A 15,252-nucleotide genomic window follows, 5' to 3' on the forward strand; every position below is an offset into this window, starting at 1 on the left:
GGGGGTGTGTGTGTGGATAGCAGTATTGAGGCATCGGGGTGGAGCAGAGCAGCAGTAAGGGGGCGTGGTACCTGCTCCTGCACATCTTCAAACTCTGAGCTGAGTAGTTCTATAAAGATGGGCACGGCCCCCGCCTGGATCACTATCCGAGTCTGCAGGGAGTTCCCGGAGGCGATGTTCGTTAACACCCACGCTGCTTCAAACTGGGAAAGAGACAGAGGCGACAGTAAGAGGATGACATTGCCGGTCACTGCCAGACACGCTCGCCACGCACTCACACACACCTGTAATGTACAGTTCTCCTTCCTCTTCAGGAACTCCACAAATCTGGCCACCACCCCGGGCGCCCCAATGACTTCATCTATCGGGGGGTTGGGCTCTGTGAACAGAAATGGGGATATAGGGATAGAAGCAGGGTGTGCACGGCGAACATGGCCGTCAGAAGCAAATGAATGTCTCATGAACAGGAATCAGGGATTACCCTGGCCATTGTCGGGGGACTGGGGGAGCAGGGGAGACATCACACAATAACCCCCCCGCACCAGTTACCTTTAGAGAGGAGTTTGCGGAATTTCTGGGTCGCCGTCAGCTGCTGCTCTGGATTGTTAGAGAAGATCATATCTATCATATCCGCTGTAATCACCCCGCTCTGTGGAGAGACCCTGTGATAACAACATTCTGCTACTTTACCCATTATTCCATTCATCATGTAAGTGCTTTTATTCTATAAAGAGAATGTTCTGTCGCTCCTGGCAACAGTGACCTGCGCTACCAGGTGTCAGTTGTAACCATGGACAATTACCTGTGCTCGGCCACTGCGCTGTCCACAGTGGGTGGTAATGCCTTCTGTGAGGTACTCCTGGTGTACACGTGACTCCGTAGATTGGGGATTGTAGAATGTCCCATCTGTCGGGCACCCACCATCATGCCCCGTTCCAACTCTGACAACTCACATCTCCTTGCCATGAGCAGCCGGTGATAAAACTGACTCACGAGATGTCCGATTACAACTGAGGCAGGATTGGCCATTTCCAAGATGTCACATTTACATATTACTATCGCATGACTTTTGGCACCTCAGTGCATGTGTCACACATAGCTACATTTCTCACAACAATATTCTCTCATCAGCATACAGGACTCACTGCCTCTGTCCTCACTAACACATCACTCTTCTCCTGATATACTCTGTGCTGCTGCCTCCAGTCCCCTCCTCACATCATGTCACTGCCCCTGTCACATGCAGCCCTGTCCTCACTGACACATCTCATCTCCTGATATACTCTGTGCTGCTGGGGACCCTGCTCCTCCCACTATATAACTCTCAGTCTGTGGCTTCCTGCTGCCTCCATTCCCCTCCTCACATCATATCACTGGCCCTGTCACATGCAGCCCTGTCCTCACTAACACATCACTCTTCTCCTGATATACTCTGTGCTGCTGGGAAACCTGCTCCTCCCACTATATAACTCTCAGTCTGTGGCTTCCTGCTGCCTCCATTCCCCTCCTCACATCATGTCACTGCACCTGTCACATGCAGCCCTGTCCTCACTGACACATCACTCATCTCCTGATATACTCTGTGCTGCTGGGGAAACTGCTCCTCCCACTATATAACTCTCAGTCTGTGGCTTCCTGCTGCCTCCATTCCCCTCCTCACATCATGTCACTGCCCCTGTCACATGCAGCCCTGTCCTCACTGACACATCACTCATCTCCTGATATACTCTGTGCTGCTGGGGACACTGCTCCTCCCACTATATAACTCTCAGTCTGTGGCTTCCTGCTGCCTCCATTCCCCTCCTCACATCATGTCACTGCCCCTGTCACATGCAGCCCTGTCCTCACTAACACATCACTCTTCTCCTGATATACTCTGTGCTGCTGCCTCCAGTCCCCTCCTCACATGCAGCCCTGTCCTCACTAACACATCACTCTTCTCCTGATATACTCTGTGCTGCTGCCTCCAGTCCCCTCCTCACATCATGTCACTGCCCCTGTCACATTCAGCCCTGTCCTCACTGACACATCACTCATCTCCTGATACCCTCTGTGCTGCTGGGGACCATGCTCCTCCCACTATATAACTCTCAGTCTGTGGCTTCCTGCTGCCTCCATTCCCCTCCTCACATCATGTCACTGCCCCTGTCACATGCACCATGTCCTCACTGACACATCACTCTTCTCCTGATATACTCTGTGCCGCTGCCTCCAGTCCCCTCCTCACATCATGTCACTGCCGGTCACATGCAGCCCTGTCCTGACTAACACATCACTCATCTCCTGATATACTCTGTGCTGCTGCATCCAGTCCCCTCCTCACATCATGTCACTGCCCCTGTCACATGCAGCCCTGTCCTGACTAACACATCACTCATCTCCTGATATACTCTGTGCTGCTGCCTCCAGTCCCCTCCTCACATCATGTCACTGCCCCTGTCACATGCAGCCCTGTCCTGACTAACACATCACTCATCTCCTGATATACTCTGTGCTGCTGCATCCAGTCCCCTCCTCACATCATGTCACTGCCCCTGTCACATGCAGCCCTGTCCTGACTAACACATCACTCATCTCCTGATATACTCTGTGCTGCTGGAGACCCTGCTCCTCCCACTATATAACTCTCAGTCTGTGGCATCCTGCTGCCTCCATTCCCCTCTTCACATCATGTCACTGCCCCTGTCACATGCAGCCCTGTCCTCACTGACACATCACTCATCTCCTGATATACTCTGTGCTGCTGGAGACCCTGCTCCTCCCACTATATAACTCTCAGTCTGTGGCATCCTGCTGCCTCCATTCCCCTCTTCACATCATGTCACTGCCCCTGTCACATGCAGCCCTGTCCTCACTGACACATCACTCATCTCCTGATATACTCTGTGCTGCTGAGGACCCTACTCCTTCCACTATATAACTCTCAGTCTGTGGCATCCTGCTGCCTCCATTCCCCTCTTCACATCATGTCACTGCCCCTGTCACATGCAGCCCTGTCCTCACTGACACATCATTCATCTCCTGATATACTCTGTGCTGCTGAGGACCCTACTCCTTCCACTATATAACTCTCAGTCTGTGGCTTCCTGCTGCCTCCATTCCCCTCCTCACATAATGTCACTGCCCCTGTCACATGCAGCCCTGTCCTCACTGACACATCACTCATCTCCTGATATACTCTGTGCTGCTGCATCCAGTCCCCTCCTCACATCATGTCACTGCCGGTCACATGCAGCCCTGTCCTGACTAACACATCACTCTTCTCCTGATATACTCTGTGCTGCTGCATCCAGTCCCCTCCTCACATCATGTCACTGCCTCGTTAACAAGGATGCCGTTTCTGTAGTAAAACCCAGTATGCTGGGTGGAAGGTATTACTTATCATGTGACATCACAGAACAGATCCCACACTCACCGACGCCATCTCCATGTTATTTATCTGCACATCATGGAGGTTTCCGTCAGCCATCCCTTCATCCTCTGGCGTTTCTTCTGCGGTTGCAACATTCCTTCGTTTGAATAACTAAGAGGGAGAGACAGAGAGCATCAGATTATCTTCTGGAATCATCAAACATGGCGATCCCTCCCCCTGGAGTGGCACAGACAGCACCCCTAGGGGCCGACGTTGCCCTTACACAGGCCGTTTGCAGGTGAAACCACAATCACCTGCTAATTCACCTCCAGCACACACACAATTCTGGCAGCGTCTGTCACTCACCTGCTCTTCCCGCTTCTGTTTGCGCAGCTGTAGCCCCTCCTCCTCTCTCCTCCGCCGCATCTCATCTGGGTTCAGAGACTTGTTCTTGTAGCTCTTCATCCGAACGTTCTCTTTTCCTGCGCCTGACATGTTTGCTGCAGAAGACAACATTACATCTTATTAGAGAAGAGCTCACAGGCCAGGAGAAGGACCAGTCATCCCGAGTTACATAGCACACAGTCACCAGTGGGGCCCGGTGGACAATGGATGAGCCACCAGTGGGGCCCGGTGGACAATGGATGAGCCACCAGTGGGGCCCGGTGGACAATGGATGAGCCACCAGTGGGGCCCGGTGGACAATGGATGAGCCACCAGTGGGGCCCGGTGGACAATGGATGAGCCACCAGTGGGGCCCGGTGGACAATGGATGAGCCACCAGTGGGGCCCGGTGGACAATGGATGAGCCACCAGTGGGGCCCGGTGGACACTGGATGAGCCACCAGTGGGGCCCGGTGGACACTGGATGAGCCACCAGTGGGGCCCGGTGGACACTGGATGAGCCACCAGTGGGGCCCGGTGGACACTGGATGAGCCACCAGTGGGGCCCGGTGGACACTGGATGAGCCACCAGTGGGGCCCGGTGGACACTGGATGAGCCACCAGTGGGGCCCGGTGGACACTGGATGAGCCACCAGTGGGGCCCGGTGGACACTGGATGAGCCACCAGTGGGGCCCGGTGGACAATGGATGAGCCACCAGTGGGGCCCGGTGGACACTGGATGAGCCACCAGTGGGGCCCGGTGGACAATGGATGAGCCACCAGTGGGGCCTGGTGGACAATGGGTGAGCCACCACTGCGGTAACCACCCCTGCCGCCTACAGGGGGAGTGTATTTTCGCTGTGCAAGTGTGTGATTGCATGTGTAGCAGATGCATGTGCAGCCCATGACTTACTCAGCCGCTGCGATCACATCAGGCTGATCGGGGCCGGAGCTGACGTCAGACACCAAACGCTTGGACACGCCTGCGTTTTTCCAAACACTCCCTGAAAACGGTCAGTTGCCGCCCACAAACGACCTCTTCCTGTCAATCTGCTTGCGAATGGATCCTTCGCACAATCCTGGCGCTGACAGTCGATCCCCGTTGCTGCGTTCCGCCGCCCCTGCCCATTGCGACTCAGACGGTTGAGATCTGATCGCAAGCTGTGTGAAATGCGTAGCAGCGATCAGGTCTGAATTACCCCTACAGTTCCAGAGGGAGCTCCCGTTGTCGCATGGATACTTAAGATTTACATATTCAGAAACGTTATAGTGCATGCAGTCAAGGAGTCTCTGGTTCTAGAGGGTGTATCCTAAACCTAAGGTTCACAACTGCCCTGCAAATCCTGGGGTTGGACTGGTATGATCCCCTTGAAATGATGACAATAGCAATGGCATATAAAAGGATTACTGGAGCTGCCGCCACATCTTGCAGTGTAGGGGACAGAGCGGAGCTGCTACACAGTGGTGGCAGCTTCTTCTACTAAGTTTACTGTGTGTTTGGATGTGAGCACTCAGGTGGTGCACTAGACCAGAGAGGAGCTGCCAGGAAGAAGAGACAGGAGCCTTACCATGAGGTGGGAGAATGTGTTTAGAAAGTGGAGTACTGGTTCTATTGTGTATTTATTATAGGGTGTTTAACCTTTTCCTGACCACTTATCTTAATTGAATATGATTGATACAGCCTATACTATATACAATCTATAGTGTTAAATATTAATGCTGTATGCCATGTTCCGCAGAGTGGGAGATTCTGGACTGCATTTGGGACCCTCCCTCTAGAAAACCTGCATTTGTCACTGATGAAGGGGTAGGGGGGTTAGCTTGCCCCCAGCTATCTCAGTACCTTTTGCAGTATAGTGTAAATCCAGCAAACACTGTCACTTAAGTGCACAGTTGAAGGGTACGAGTCCGTATGACGGACAGCTGCAGCTCAGGGAGTTTCACTGTAATCCGAGATTCAAACAGGTATTTATGGAACTCACAAGTGCAGACCCCTGGCCTGCCGGGGACTCTGCAATTTGGGTTGTTCCACAGGCTTGGGCCTCTCTGTGCGGCACCCGTCAGGCTGCCTCTCCTTCATGCGCAGATCACCCAGCACTTACTCATCCAGCGCTGTCTAACGGTCACTACCTGTCCTGTCTCTCTCTCTCAGCATCAGGGTGTGTGTTTATTAAAAGAAGGAAACCATTGGAATAACTACATCAATTTATTTCTAAGTTATATACATCTCAGGTTGTGGCTTTCTCTGATGTGTTTTTGGGGGGGGGGGGGGGGGGGGGTTTAGCATAGGAGAAATGGAAACGACCAACATTTTACTTCTGCAAGGCCCCCTCTCTGCTGGGAATACGTTCCTTTCCCCTGTTCCCAAAGGCCGATGACTGGGTGTTACCCATGAACCTGCCCCTGTGGAATGCTATAATTTCTATCCCTGCGACACTCCTAAGACCAGATCACTACTCACCCTGTAAGCCAAGGGCATAGTAAGAGAGGTGGGGACCAGGTGAAATCTGCATGGTCCTCCCCCATTCTCTCGCCGGTGCAGTTACAGAGTACACTCTGGCACTGTTGCCCAAATTCCCAGCAATTCCTCTACGACACATGCGCAGATCTTTAGGAACATGGTGTGGATTACAGGAGTATAAAGTATGAGGGCCCGGTGTGGACCCATTTGCTCCACAAACACTACACCCATTTCAGATACCCCTATGTCCCTAAAACCCTCAGCCACACCTTTACCTCTTGCATAGATTACTGTAATATGCTCGTCACCAGCCTACAACCTCCCACCTCATCCGTCTTTCTTTCTATTCTACGCTAGTGTTCCTCTCGCAGTTTCCTCCTCCCTCTCAGGCACTGTGAGAGAGGGGTTTGCTACCACTCTCTCACAATGCCTCATCAGGGTCTCTTCCGACCAAACTCGCATCTTTACCAAAGTTTAGCCCCTCCGATACCACCAATTCTGCTGCCAAATCCCTTTGTGTCCACCCACAGCCGCTCTAGAATGTAAGCTCTTGCGAGCAGGGCTCTCTCCTCTCTTTCTGGGGTCTCTATGTAATCTGCACATTATAAATGTATATTCATATATTTGTACAGTTACGCACCTGTCGATAAGTGTCCTTTGTGATCTCCCATGTGCTATGCAATTTTGCTGTATTTTCCCATCAGCTATGTACAGTGCTCCGGACCGCTTGTTGAGCTTTATAAGATAATAATAGGAACAAATATAGGACTAGACTCAATTAGGGGGATTGTTTCACCCAGCAGCCGCCACTAGGGGGCGCCCAAAGGAGCAGTTTAATTGTTGCTCTGTTCGGGAGCATGTAGTTGTTGTGTCTGCAGTCACTGTTTCTTCCTCTCGTATTGCTTAACCAGTCTAGGGAAGAGGGTATTCAATTGTTTGAAAAGTCAGTTGTGTGTCTGTTTTTTCTGATCTAATAGACAGGACAGACATCCATCCGACTTTTCAAACAATTGAATTCCATTTATTTTATCACTTACCTCACTACATTTACTGCCTTAATACAGCAACTATATTACCCATTTCTCCAGGATGGCATGGTGCAAGATTCATAAGAAAAACTAAATGGCCCTGTCTGATCATGAATATAAAGGAAGGATTGGCACTCAACAGCAACAGATGAAGATGGCATAAGTAAATAGCCCAATATCAGTTTCACTATTCATTCTCATAATAAGATTTTACTTACCGGTAAATCTATTTCTCGTAGTCCGTAGTGGATGCTGGGGACTCCGTAAGAACCATGGGGAATAGACGGGCTCCGCAGGAGACAGGGCACTTTAAGAAAGAATTTGTATTCTGGTGTGTTCTGGCTCCTCCCTCTATGTCCCTCCTCCAGACCTCAGTTAGAGAAACTGTGCCCGGAAGAGTTGACAGTACAAGGAAAGGATTTTGGAATCCAGGGCAAGACTCATACCAGTCACACCAATCACACCGTATAACTTGTGATAAACGTACCCAGTTAACAGTATGAACAACAACGGAGCATCAGATCAACCCTGATGCAACCATAACATAACCCTTATTTAAGCAATAACTATATACAAGTATTGCAGAAGAAGTCCGCACTTGAGACGGGCGCCCAGCATCCACTATGGACTACGAGAAATGGATTTACCGGTAAGCAAAATCTTATTTTCTCTAACGTCCTAGTGGATGCTGGGGACTCCGTAAGGACCATGGGGATTATACCAAAGCTCTTAAACGGGCGGGAGAGTGCGGATGACTCTGCAGCACCGAATGAGCAAACACAAGGTCCTCCTCAGCCAGGGTATCAAACTTGTAGAACTTTGCAAAAGTGTTCGAACCTGACCAAGTAGCTGCTCGGCAAAGCCGCCCAAGAAGAGCCCACCTTCCTTGTGGAATGGGCTTTTACTGATTTTGGCAGCGGCAATCCAGCCGCAGAATGAGCCTGCTGAATCGTGTTACAGATCCAGCGAGCAATAGTTTGCTTTGAAGCAGGAGCACCCAGCTTGTTGGATGCATACAGGATAAACAGCGACTCAGTTTTCCTGACTCTAGCCGTTCTGGCTACATAAACCTTCAAAGCCCTGACCACATCTAGTAACTCGGAATCCTCCAAGTCACGAGTAGCCACAGGCACCACAATAGGTTGGTTCATATGAAAAGAAGACACCACTTTTGGCAGAAATTGTGGACGGGTCCGCAATTCTGCCCTGTCCATATGGAAAACCAGATAGGGGCTTTTATGTGACAAAGCCGCTAATTCTGACACACGCCTAGCCGAAGCCAAGGCTAATAGCATGACCACCTTCCACGTGAGATATTTTAGCTCCACGGTCTTAAGTGGCTCAAACCAGTGTGACTTCAGGAAACTCAACACCACGTTAAGATCCCAAGGTGCCACTGGAGGCACAAAAGGGGGCTGAATATGCAGCACTCCCTTTACAAACGTCTGAACTTCAGGCAGAGAAGCCAGTTCTTTTTGAAAGAAAATAGACAGGGCCGAAATCTGGACCTTAATGAAACCCAATTTTAGGCCCAGAGTCACTCCCACCTGTAGGAAGTGAAGGGAACGGCCCAGCTGGAATTCCTCCGTGGGGGCATTCCTGGCCTCACACCAAGCAACATATTTTCGCCATATACGGTGATGATTAGCCGTCACGTCCTTCCTAGACTTTATCAGCGTAGGAATAACCTCATCCGGAATGCCTTTTTCTGCTACGATCCGGCGTTCAACCGCCATGCCGTCAAACGCGGCCGCGGTAAGTCTTGGAACAGACAGGGCCCCTGTTGCAACAAGTCCTGTCTTAGAGGCAGAGGCCATGGGTCCTCTGTGAGCATTTCTTGCAGATCTGGATATCAAGTCCTTCTTGGCCAATCCAGAACAATGAGTATTGTTCTCACTCCTCTTTTTCTTATGATTCTCAGCACCTTGGGTATGAGAGGAAGAGGAGAGGAAATACATAAACCGACTGGAACACCCACGGTGTCACTAGTGCGTCTACAGCTATCGCCTGAGGGTCTCTTGACCTGGCGCAATACCTCTGTAGCTTTTTGTTGAGGCGGGATGCCATCATGTCCACCTGTGGCAGTTCCCACCGACTTGCAATCTGCGTGAAGACTTCTTGATGAAGTCCCCATTCTCCCGGGTGGAGGTCGTGCCTGCTGAGGAAGTCTGCTTCCCAGTTGTCCACTCCCGGAATGAACACTGCTAACAGTGCGCTTACGTGATTCTCCGCCCAGCGAAGAATTCTGGTGGCTTCCGCCATCGCCACCCTGCTCCTTGTGCCGCCTTGGCGGTTTACATGAGCCACTGCGGTGATGTTGTCTGACTGAATCAGAACCGATTGGTCGCGAAGCAGGGTCTCCGCTTGACGTAGGGCGTTGTATATGGCCCTTAGTTCCAGGATATTGATGTGAAGGCAAGTCTCCTGACTTGACCACAGACCTTGGAAATTTCTTCCCTGTGTGACTGCCCCCCACCCTCGGAGGCTTGCATCCATGGTCACCAGGACCCAGTCCTGAATGCCGAATCTGCGGCCCTCGAGAAGGTGAGCACTCTGCAGCCACCACAGGAGAGACACCCTGGCCCTGGGGGATAGGGTGATCAGCCGATGCATCTGAAGATGTGATCCGGACCACTTGTCCAACAGATCCCATTGAAAGGTCCTCGCATGAAACCTGCCGAAGGGAATGGCCTCGTATGATGCCACCATCTTTCCCAGGACTCGCGTGCAGTGATGCACCGACACCTGTTTTGGTTTTAATAGGTCTCTGACCAGTGTCATGAGCTCCTGAGCCTTCTCCATCGGGAGATAAACCCTCTTCTGGTCTGTGTCCAGAATCATGCCCAGGAAGGGCAGACGAGTCGTAGGAATCAACTGCGACTTTGGAATATTTAGAATCCAGCCGTGCTGTTGTAACACTTCCCGAGAGCGTGCTACGCTGATCAGCAACTGCTCTCTGGACCTCGCCTTTATGAGGAGATCGTCCAAGTATGGGATAATTGTGACCCCTTGCTTTCGCAGGAGCACCATCATTTCCGCCATTACCTTGGTAAATATTCTCGGTGCCGTGGAGAGACCAAACGGCAACGTCTGGAATTGGTAATGACAATCCTGTACCACAAATCTGAGGTACGCCTGATGAGGTGGATAAATGGGGACATGCAGGTAAGCATCCTTTATGTCCAGAGACACCATAAAATCCCCCCCCCCTTCCAGGCTTGCGATGACCGCTCTGAGCGATTCCATCTTGAACTTGAACCTTTTCAGGTATATGTTCAGGGATTTTAAGTTCAATATGGGTCTGACCGAACCGTCCGGTTTCGGTACCACAAACATGGTTTGCAGCTAACACTAGTTCCCTCTCTAAGGGGGAAGCTGGCAGGGCCGATTTGAGGTATCTGTGAGGGGGCATCTCTTCGAATTCCAGCTTGTATCCCTGAGACACAATCTCTATTGCCCAGGGATCCACCTGGGAGTGAACCCACTTGTGGCTGAAATTTCGGAGACGCGCCCCCACCGGGCCTAGCTCCGCCTGTGGAGCCCCAGCGTCATGCGGTGGATTTAGTGGAAGCCGGGGAGGACTTCTGTTCCTGGGAACTAGCTGCGTTGTGCAGCTTCCTTCCTCTGCCCCTGCCTCTGGCAAGAAAGGACGCACCTCGGACTTTCTTGCCTTTTTGTGATCGAAAGGACTGCATTTGGTAATACGGTGCTTTCTTAGGTTGTGAGGGAACATATGGCAAAAAATTTGACTTTCCAGCAGTAGCTGTGGAGACCAGGTCCGAGAGACCCTCCCCAAACAATTCCTCACCCTTGTAAGGTAAATCCTCCATGTGCCTTTTTGAGTCGGCATCACCTGTCCATTGCAGAGTCCACAGGACCCTTCTGGCAGAAATCGACATTGCATTTATTCTAGAGCCCAGTAGGCTAATGTCTCTTTGAGCATCTCTCATATATAGGACAGCATCTTTTATATGCCCCAGGGTCATTAATATAGTATCCTTGTCTAAGGTATCAAGTTCCTCAGATAAGGTATCCGTCCATGCTGCTACAGCACTACACACCCAGGCCGACGCAATTGCCGGCCTTAGTAAGGTACCTGAATGTGTATAAATGGACTTCAGGGTACCCTCTTGCTTCTATCCGCAGCATCTTTTAGGGTGACGGCAGGGCTACCCTCTTGGATAAGCGTGTTAAAGCTTTGTCCACCCTAGGGGAGGATTCCCAGCGTAACCTGTCCGTTGGCGGGAAAGGATACGCCATAAGCATCCGTTTGGAAATCTGCAGTTTTTTATCTGGAGATTCCCAAGCCTTTTCACATAACTCATTTAGCTCATGTGAAGGGGGAAAGGTCACCACCTGCCTTTTTTCCCCATACATATGAACCCTCTTGTCAGGGACTGGGGTTTCCTCTGTGATGTGCAACACCTCCTTCATTGGCTTCAGCCAATTTAGGCTGTAACTTTGCATCATCGTAATCGACACTGGAGTCAGAATCCGTGTCGGTATCTGTGTCAACAATTTGGGATAGTGGGCACTTCTGAGACCCTGACGGCCTCTGCGACATAGGATCAGGCATGGGCTGAGACCCCGACTGTCCTAAGGTTTCAGCTTTATCCAACCTTTTATGCAAGGAATTAACATTCTCATTTAAAACCTTCCACATATCCATCCAATCAGGTGTCGGCGCCGTCGGCGGAGACACCACATTCATTTGCTCCCGCTCTGCTTCCACATAGCCTTCCTCGTCAAACATGTCGACACAAGCGTACCGACACACCACACACACAGGGGATGCTCTCTTTGAAGACAGTTCCCCCACAAGGCCCTTTGGAGAGACAGAGAGAGAGTATGCCAGCACACACCCCAGCGCTATATGTCCCAGGAATCACACAGTAACTTAGTATTAACCCAGTAGCTGCTGTATATTATGTTTTTGCGCCTAATTTATGTGCCCCCCCTCTCTTTTTACCCTCTTCTACGGTGAATCTGCAGGGGAGAGCCTGGGGAGCTTCCTCTCAGCGGAGCTGTGGAGAAAAAATGGCGCTGGTGAGTGCTGAGGAAGAAGCCCCGCCCCCTCAACGGCGGGCTTCTGTACAATATTATGGCGGGGGCTCATACATATATACAGTGCCCAACTGTATATATGTCCAACTTTTGCCAAGAGGTCCTAATTGCTGCCCAGGGCGCCGCCGCCCCCCCACCCCCCCCCCCCCCGCTGCGCCCTGCACCCTACAGTGACCGGAGTATGTGGGTGTAGTGTGGGAGCAATGGTGCACGGCTGCAGTGCTGTGCGCTACCTCAGTGAAGACTGGAGTATTCTGCCGCCGATTTTGAAGTCTTCTTGCTTCTTTCACCCGGCTTCTGTCTTCCGGCTCTGCGAGGGGGACGGCGGCGCGGCTCCGGGATCGGACGACAAAGGGTGAGATCCTGTGTACGATCCCTCTGGAGCTAATGGTGTCCAGTAGCCTAAGAAGCAGGACCTATCTGCAGAGTAGGGCTGCTTCTCTCCCCTCAGTCCCACGATGCAGGGAGTCTGTTGCCAGCAGGTCTCCCTGAAAATAAAAAACCTAACAAAATACTTTCTTATAGCAAGCTCAGGAGAGCTCACTGAACAGCACCCAGCTCGTCCGGGCACAGATTCAAACTGAGGTCTGGAGGAGGGACATAGAGGGAGGAGCCAGAGCACACCAGAATCTAAATTCTTTCTTAAAGTGCCCATGTCTCCTGCGGAGCCCGTCTATTCCCCATGGTCCTTACGGAGTCCCCAGCATCCACTAAGACGTTAGAGAAAAAATAAAAATAAAAAAATAAAAATTATATATATATATATATATATATATATATATATATATATATATATATATATATATATATATATATATTCATTCAGCCCGGCACTCTGTAATGTAAGATCTGCCCCGGTGCCTCCAGTAACGGAATCAATAGTAAATTAAAGAAGGCTGCGGCACTCGAGGTCTTGTCAAAAAGTTAGTTATAATTGAAACATCAAAGTGAATACATCGACGTTTCGGGGATTTTAACCCCTTTTTCAAGATGCTTCTACACATCTTGAAAAAGGGGTTAAAATCCCCGAAACGTCGATGTATTGACTTTGATGTTTCAATTATAACTAACTTTTTGACAAGACCTCGAGTGCCGCAGCCTTCTTTAATTTACTATATATATATATATATATATTTCTCATAGTCCGTAGTGGATGCTGGGGACTCCGAAAGGACCATGGGGAATAGCGGCTCCGCAGGAGACTGGGCACAAAGTAAAAGCTTTAGGACTAGCTGGTGTGCACTGGCTCCTCCCCCTATGACCCTCCTCCAAGCCTCAGTTAGGATACTGTGCCCGGACGAGCGTACACAATAAGGAAGGATTTTGAATCCCGGGTAAGACTCATACCAGCCACACCAATCACACCGTACAACTTGTGATCTGAACCCAGTTAACAGCATGATAACAGAAGGAGCCTCTGAAAAGATGGCTCACAACAACAATAACCCGATTTTTGTAACAATAACTATGTACAAGTAATGCAGACAATCCGCACTTGGGATGGGCGCCCAGCATCCACTACGGACTATGAGAAATAGAATTATCGGTAAGTAAATTCTTATTTTCTCTAACGTCCTAGTGGATGCTGGGGACTCCGAAAGGACCATGGGGATTATACCAAAGCTCCCAAACGGGCGGGAGAGTGCGGATGACTCTGCAGCACCGAATGAGAGAACTCCAGGTCCTCCTCAGCCAGGGTATCAAATTTGTAGAATTTAGCAAACGTGTTTGCCCCTGACCAAGTAGCTGCTCTGCAAAGTTGTAAAGCCGAGACCCCTCGGGCAGCCGCCCAAGATGAGCCCACTGTCCGTGTGGAATGGGCTTTTACAGATTTTGGCTGTGGCAGGCCTGCCACAGAATGTGCAAGCTGAATTGTACTACAAATCCAACGAGCAATCGTCTGCTTAGAAGCAGGAGCACCCAGCTTGTTGGGTGCATACAGGATAAACAGCGAATCAGATTTTCTGACTCCAGCCGTCCTGGAAACATATTTTCAGGGCCCTGACTACGTCCAGCAACTTGGAATCCTCCAAGTCCCTAGTAGCCGCAGGCACCACAATAGGCTGGTTTAAGTGAAATGCTGAAACCACCTTAGGAAGAAATTGAGGACGAGTCCTCAATTCTGCCCTGTTCGTATGAAAAATTAGGTAATGGCTTTTATAGGATAAAGCCGCCAATTCTGAGACACGCCTGGCTGAAGCCAGGGCTAACAGCATTACCACTTTCCATGTGAGATATTTTAAGTCCACAGTGGTGAGTGGTTCAAACCAATGTGATTTTAGGAATCCCAAAACTACATTGAGATCCCAAGGTGCCACTGGAGGCACAAAAGGAGGCTGTATATGCAGTACTCCCTTGACAAACGTCTGAACTTCAGGAACAGAAGCCAGTTCTTTTTGGAAGAATATTGACAGGGCCGAAATTTGAACCTTAATGGACCCTAATTTGAGGCCCATAGACAGTCCTGTTTGCAGGAAATGCAGGAAACGACCCAGTTGAAATTCCTCTGTAGGGGCCTTCCTGGCCTCGCACCACGCAACATATTAACGCCAAATACGGTGATAATGTTGTATGGTTACATCCTTCCTGGCTTTGATCAGGGTAGGGATGACTTCATCCGGAATGCCTTTTTCCTTCAGGATCCGGCGTTCAACCGCCATGCCGTCAAACGCAGCCGCGGTAAGTCTTGGAACAGACATGGTCCCTGCTGGAGCAGGTCCTTTCTTAGAGGTAGAGGCCACGGGTCTTCCGTGAGCATCTCTTAAATTTCCGGGTACCAAGTCCTTCTTGGCCAATCCGGAGCCACGAGTATAGTCTTTACTCCTCTCCTTCTTATGATTCTCAGTACTTTTGGTATGAGAGGAAGAGGAGGGAACACATACACTGACTGGTACACCCACGGTGTTACCAGAGCGTCCACAGCTATTGCCTGAGGGTCCCTTGACCTGGCGCAATATCTGTC

The 15,252-nt window shown here is 50.5% G+C and overlaps 1 protein-coding gene across 1 annotated transcript in view; it reads right to left on the reverse strand.

Annotated features, from left to right (window-relative positions):
- KPNA1 (karyopherin subunit alpha 1) overlaps nucleotides 1–15,252 on the reverse strand; it is a 101,438-nt gene that overhangs the window by 19,800 nt on the left and 66,386 nt on the right. The window contains exons 2-6 of the mRNA XM_063956832.1: nucleotides 3,719–3,852; nucleotides 3,416–3,523; nucleotides 550–649; nucleotides 285–379; nucleotides 72–203 (exon numbers count right to left, since the gene is read on the reverse strand). Of these exons, the coding sequence (XP_063812902.1) occupies nucleotides 72–203; nucleotides 285–379; nucleotides 550–649; nucleotides 3,416–3,523; nucleotides 3,719–3,852 (569 nt within the window). The remainder of the gene's footprint in view (nucleotides 1–71; nucleotides 204–284; nucleotides 380–549; nucleotides 650–3,415; nucleotides 3,524–3,718; nucleotides 3,853–15,252) is intronic.

This window comes from Pseudophryne corroboree, chromosome 2 (genome assembly GCF_028390025.1).
Source record: "Pseudophryne corroboree isolate aPseCor3 chromosome 2, aPseCor3.hap2, whole genome shotgun sequence".
NCBI classification, from domain to species: domain Eukaryota; kingdom Metazoa; phylum Chordata; class Amphibia; order Anura; family Myobatrachidae; genus Pseudophryne; species Pseudophryne corroboree.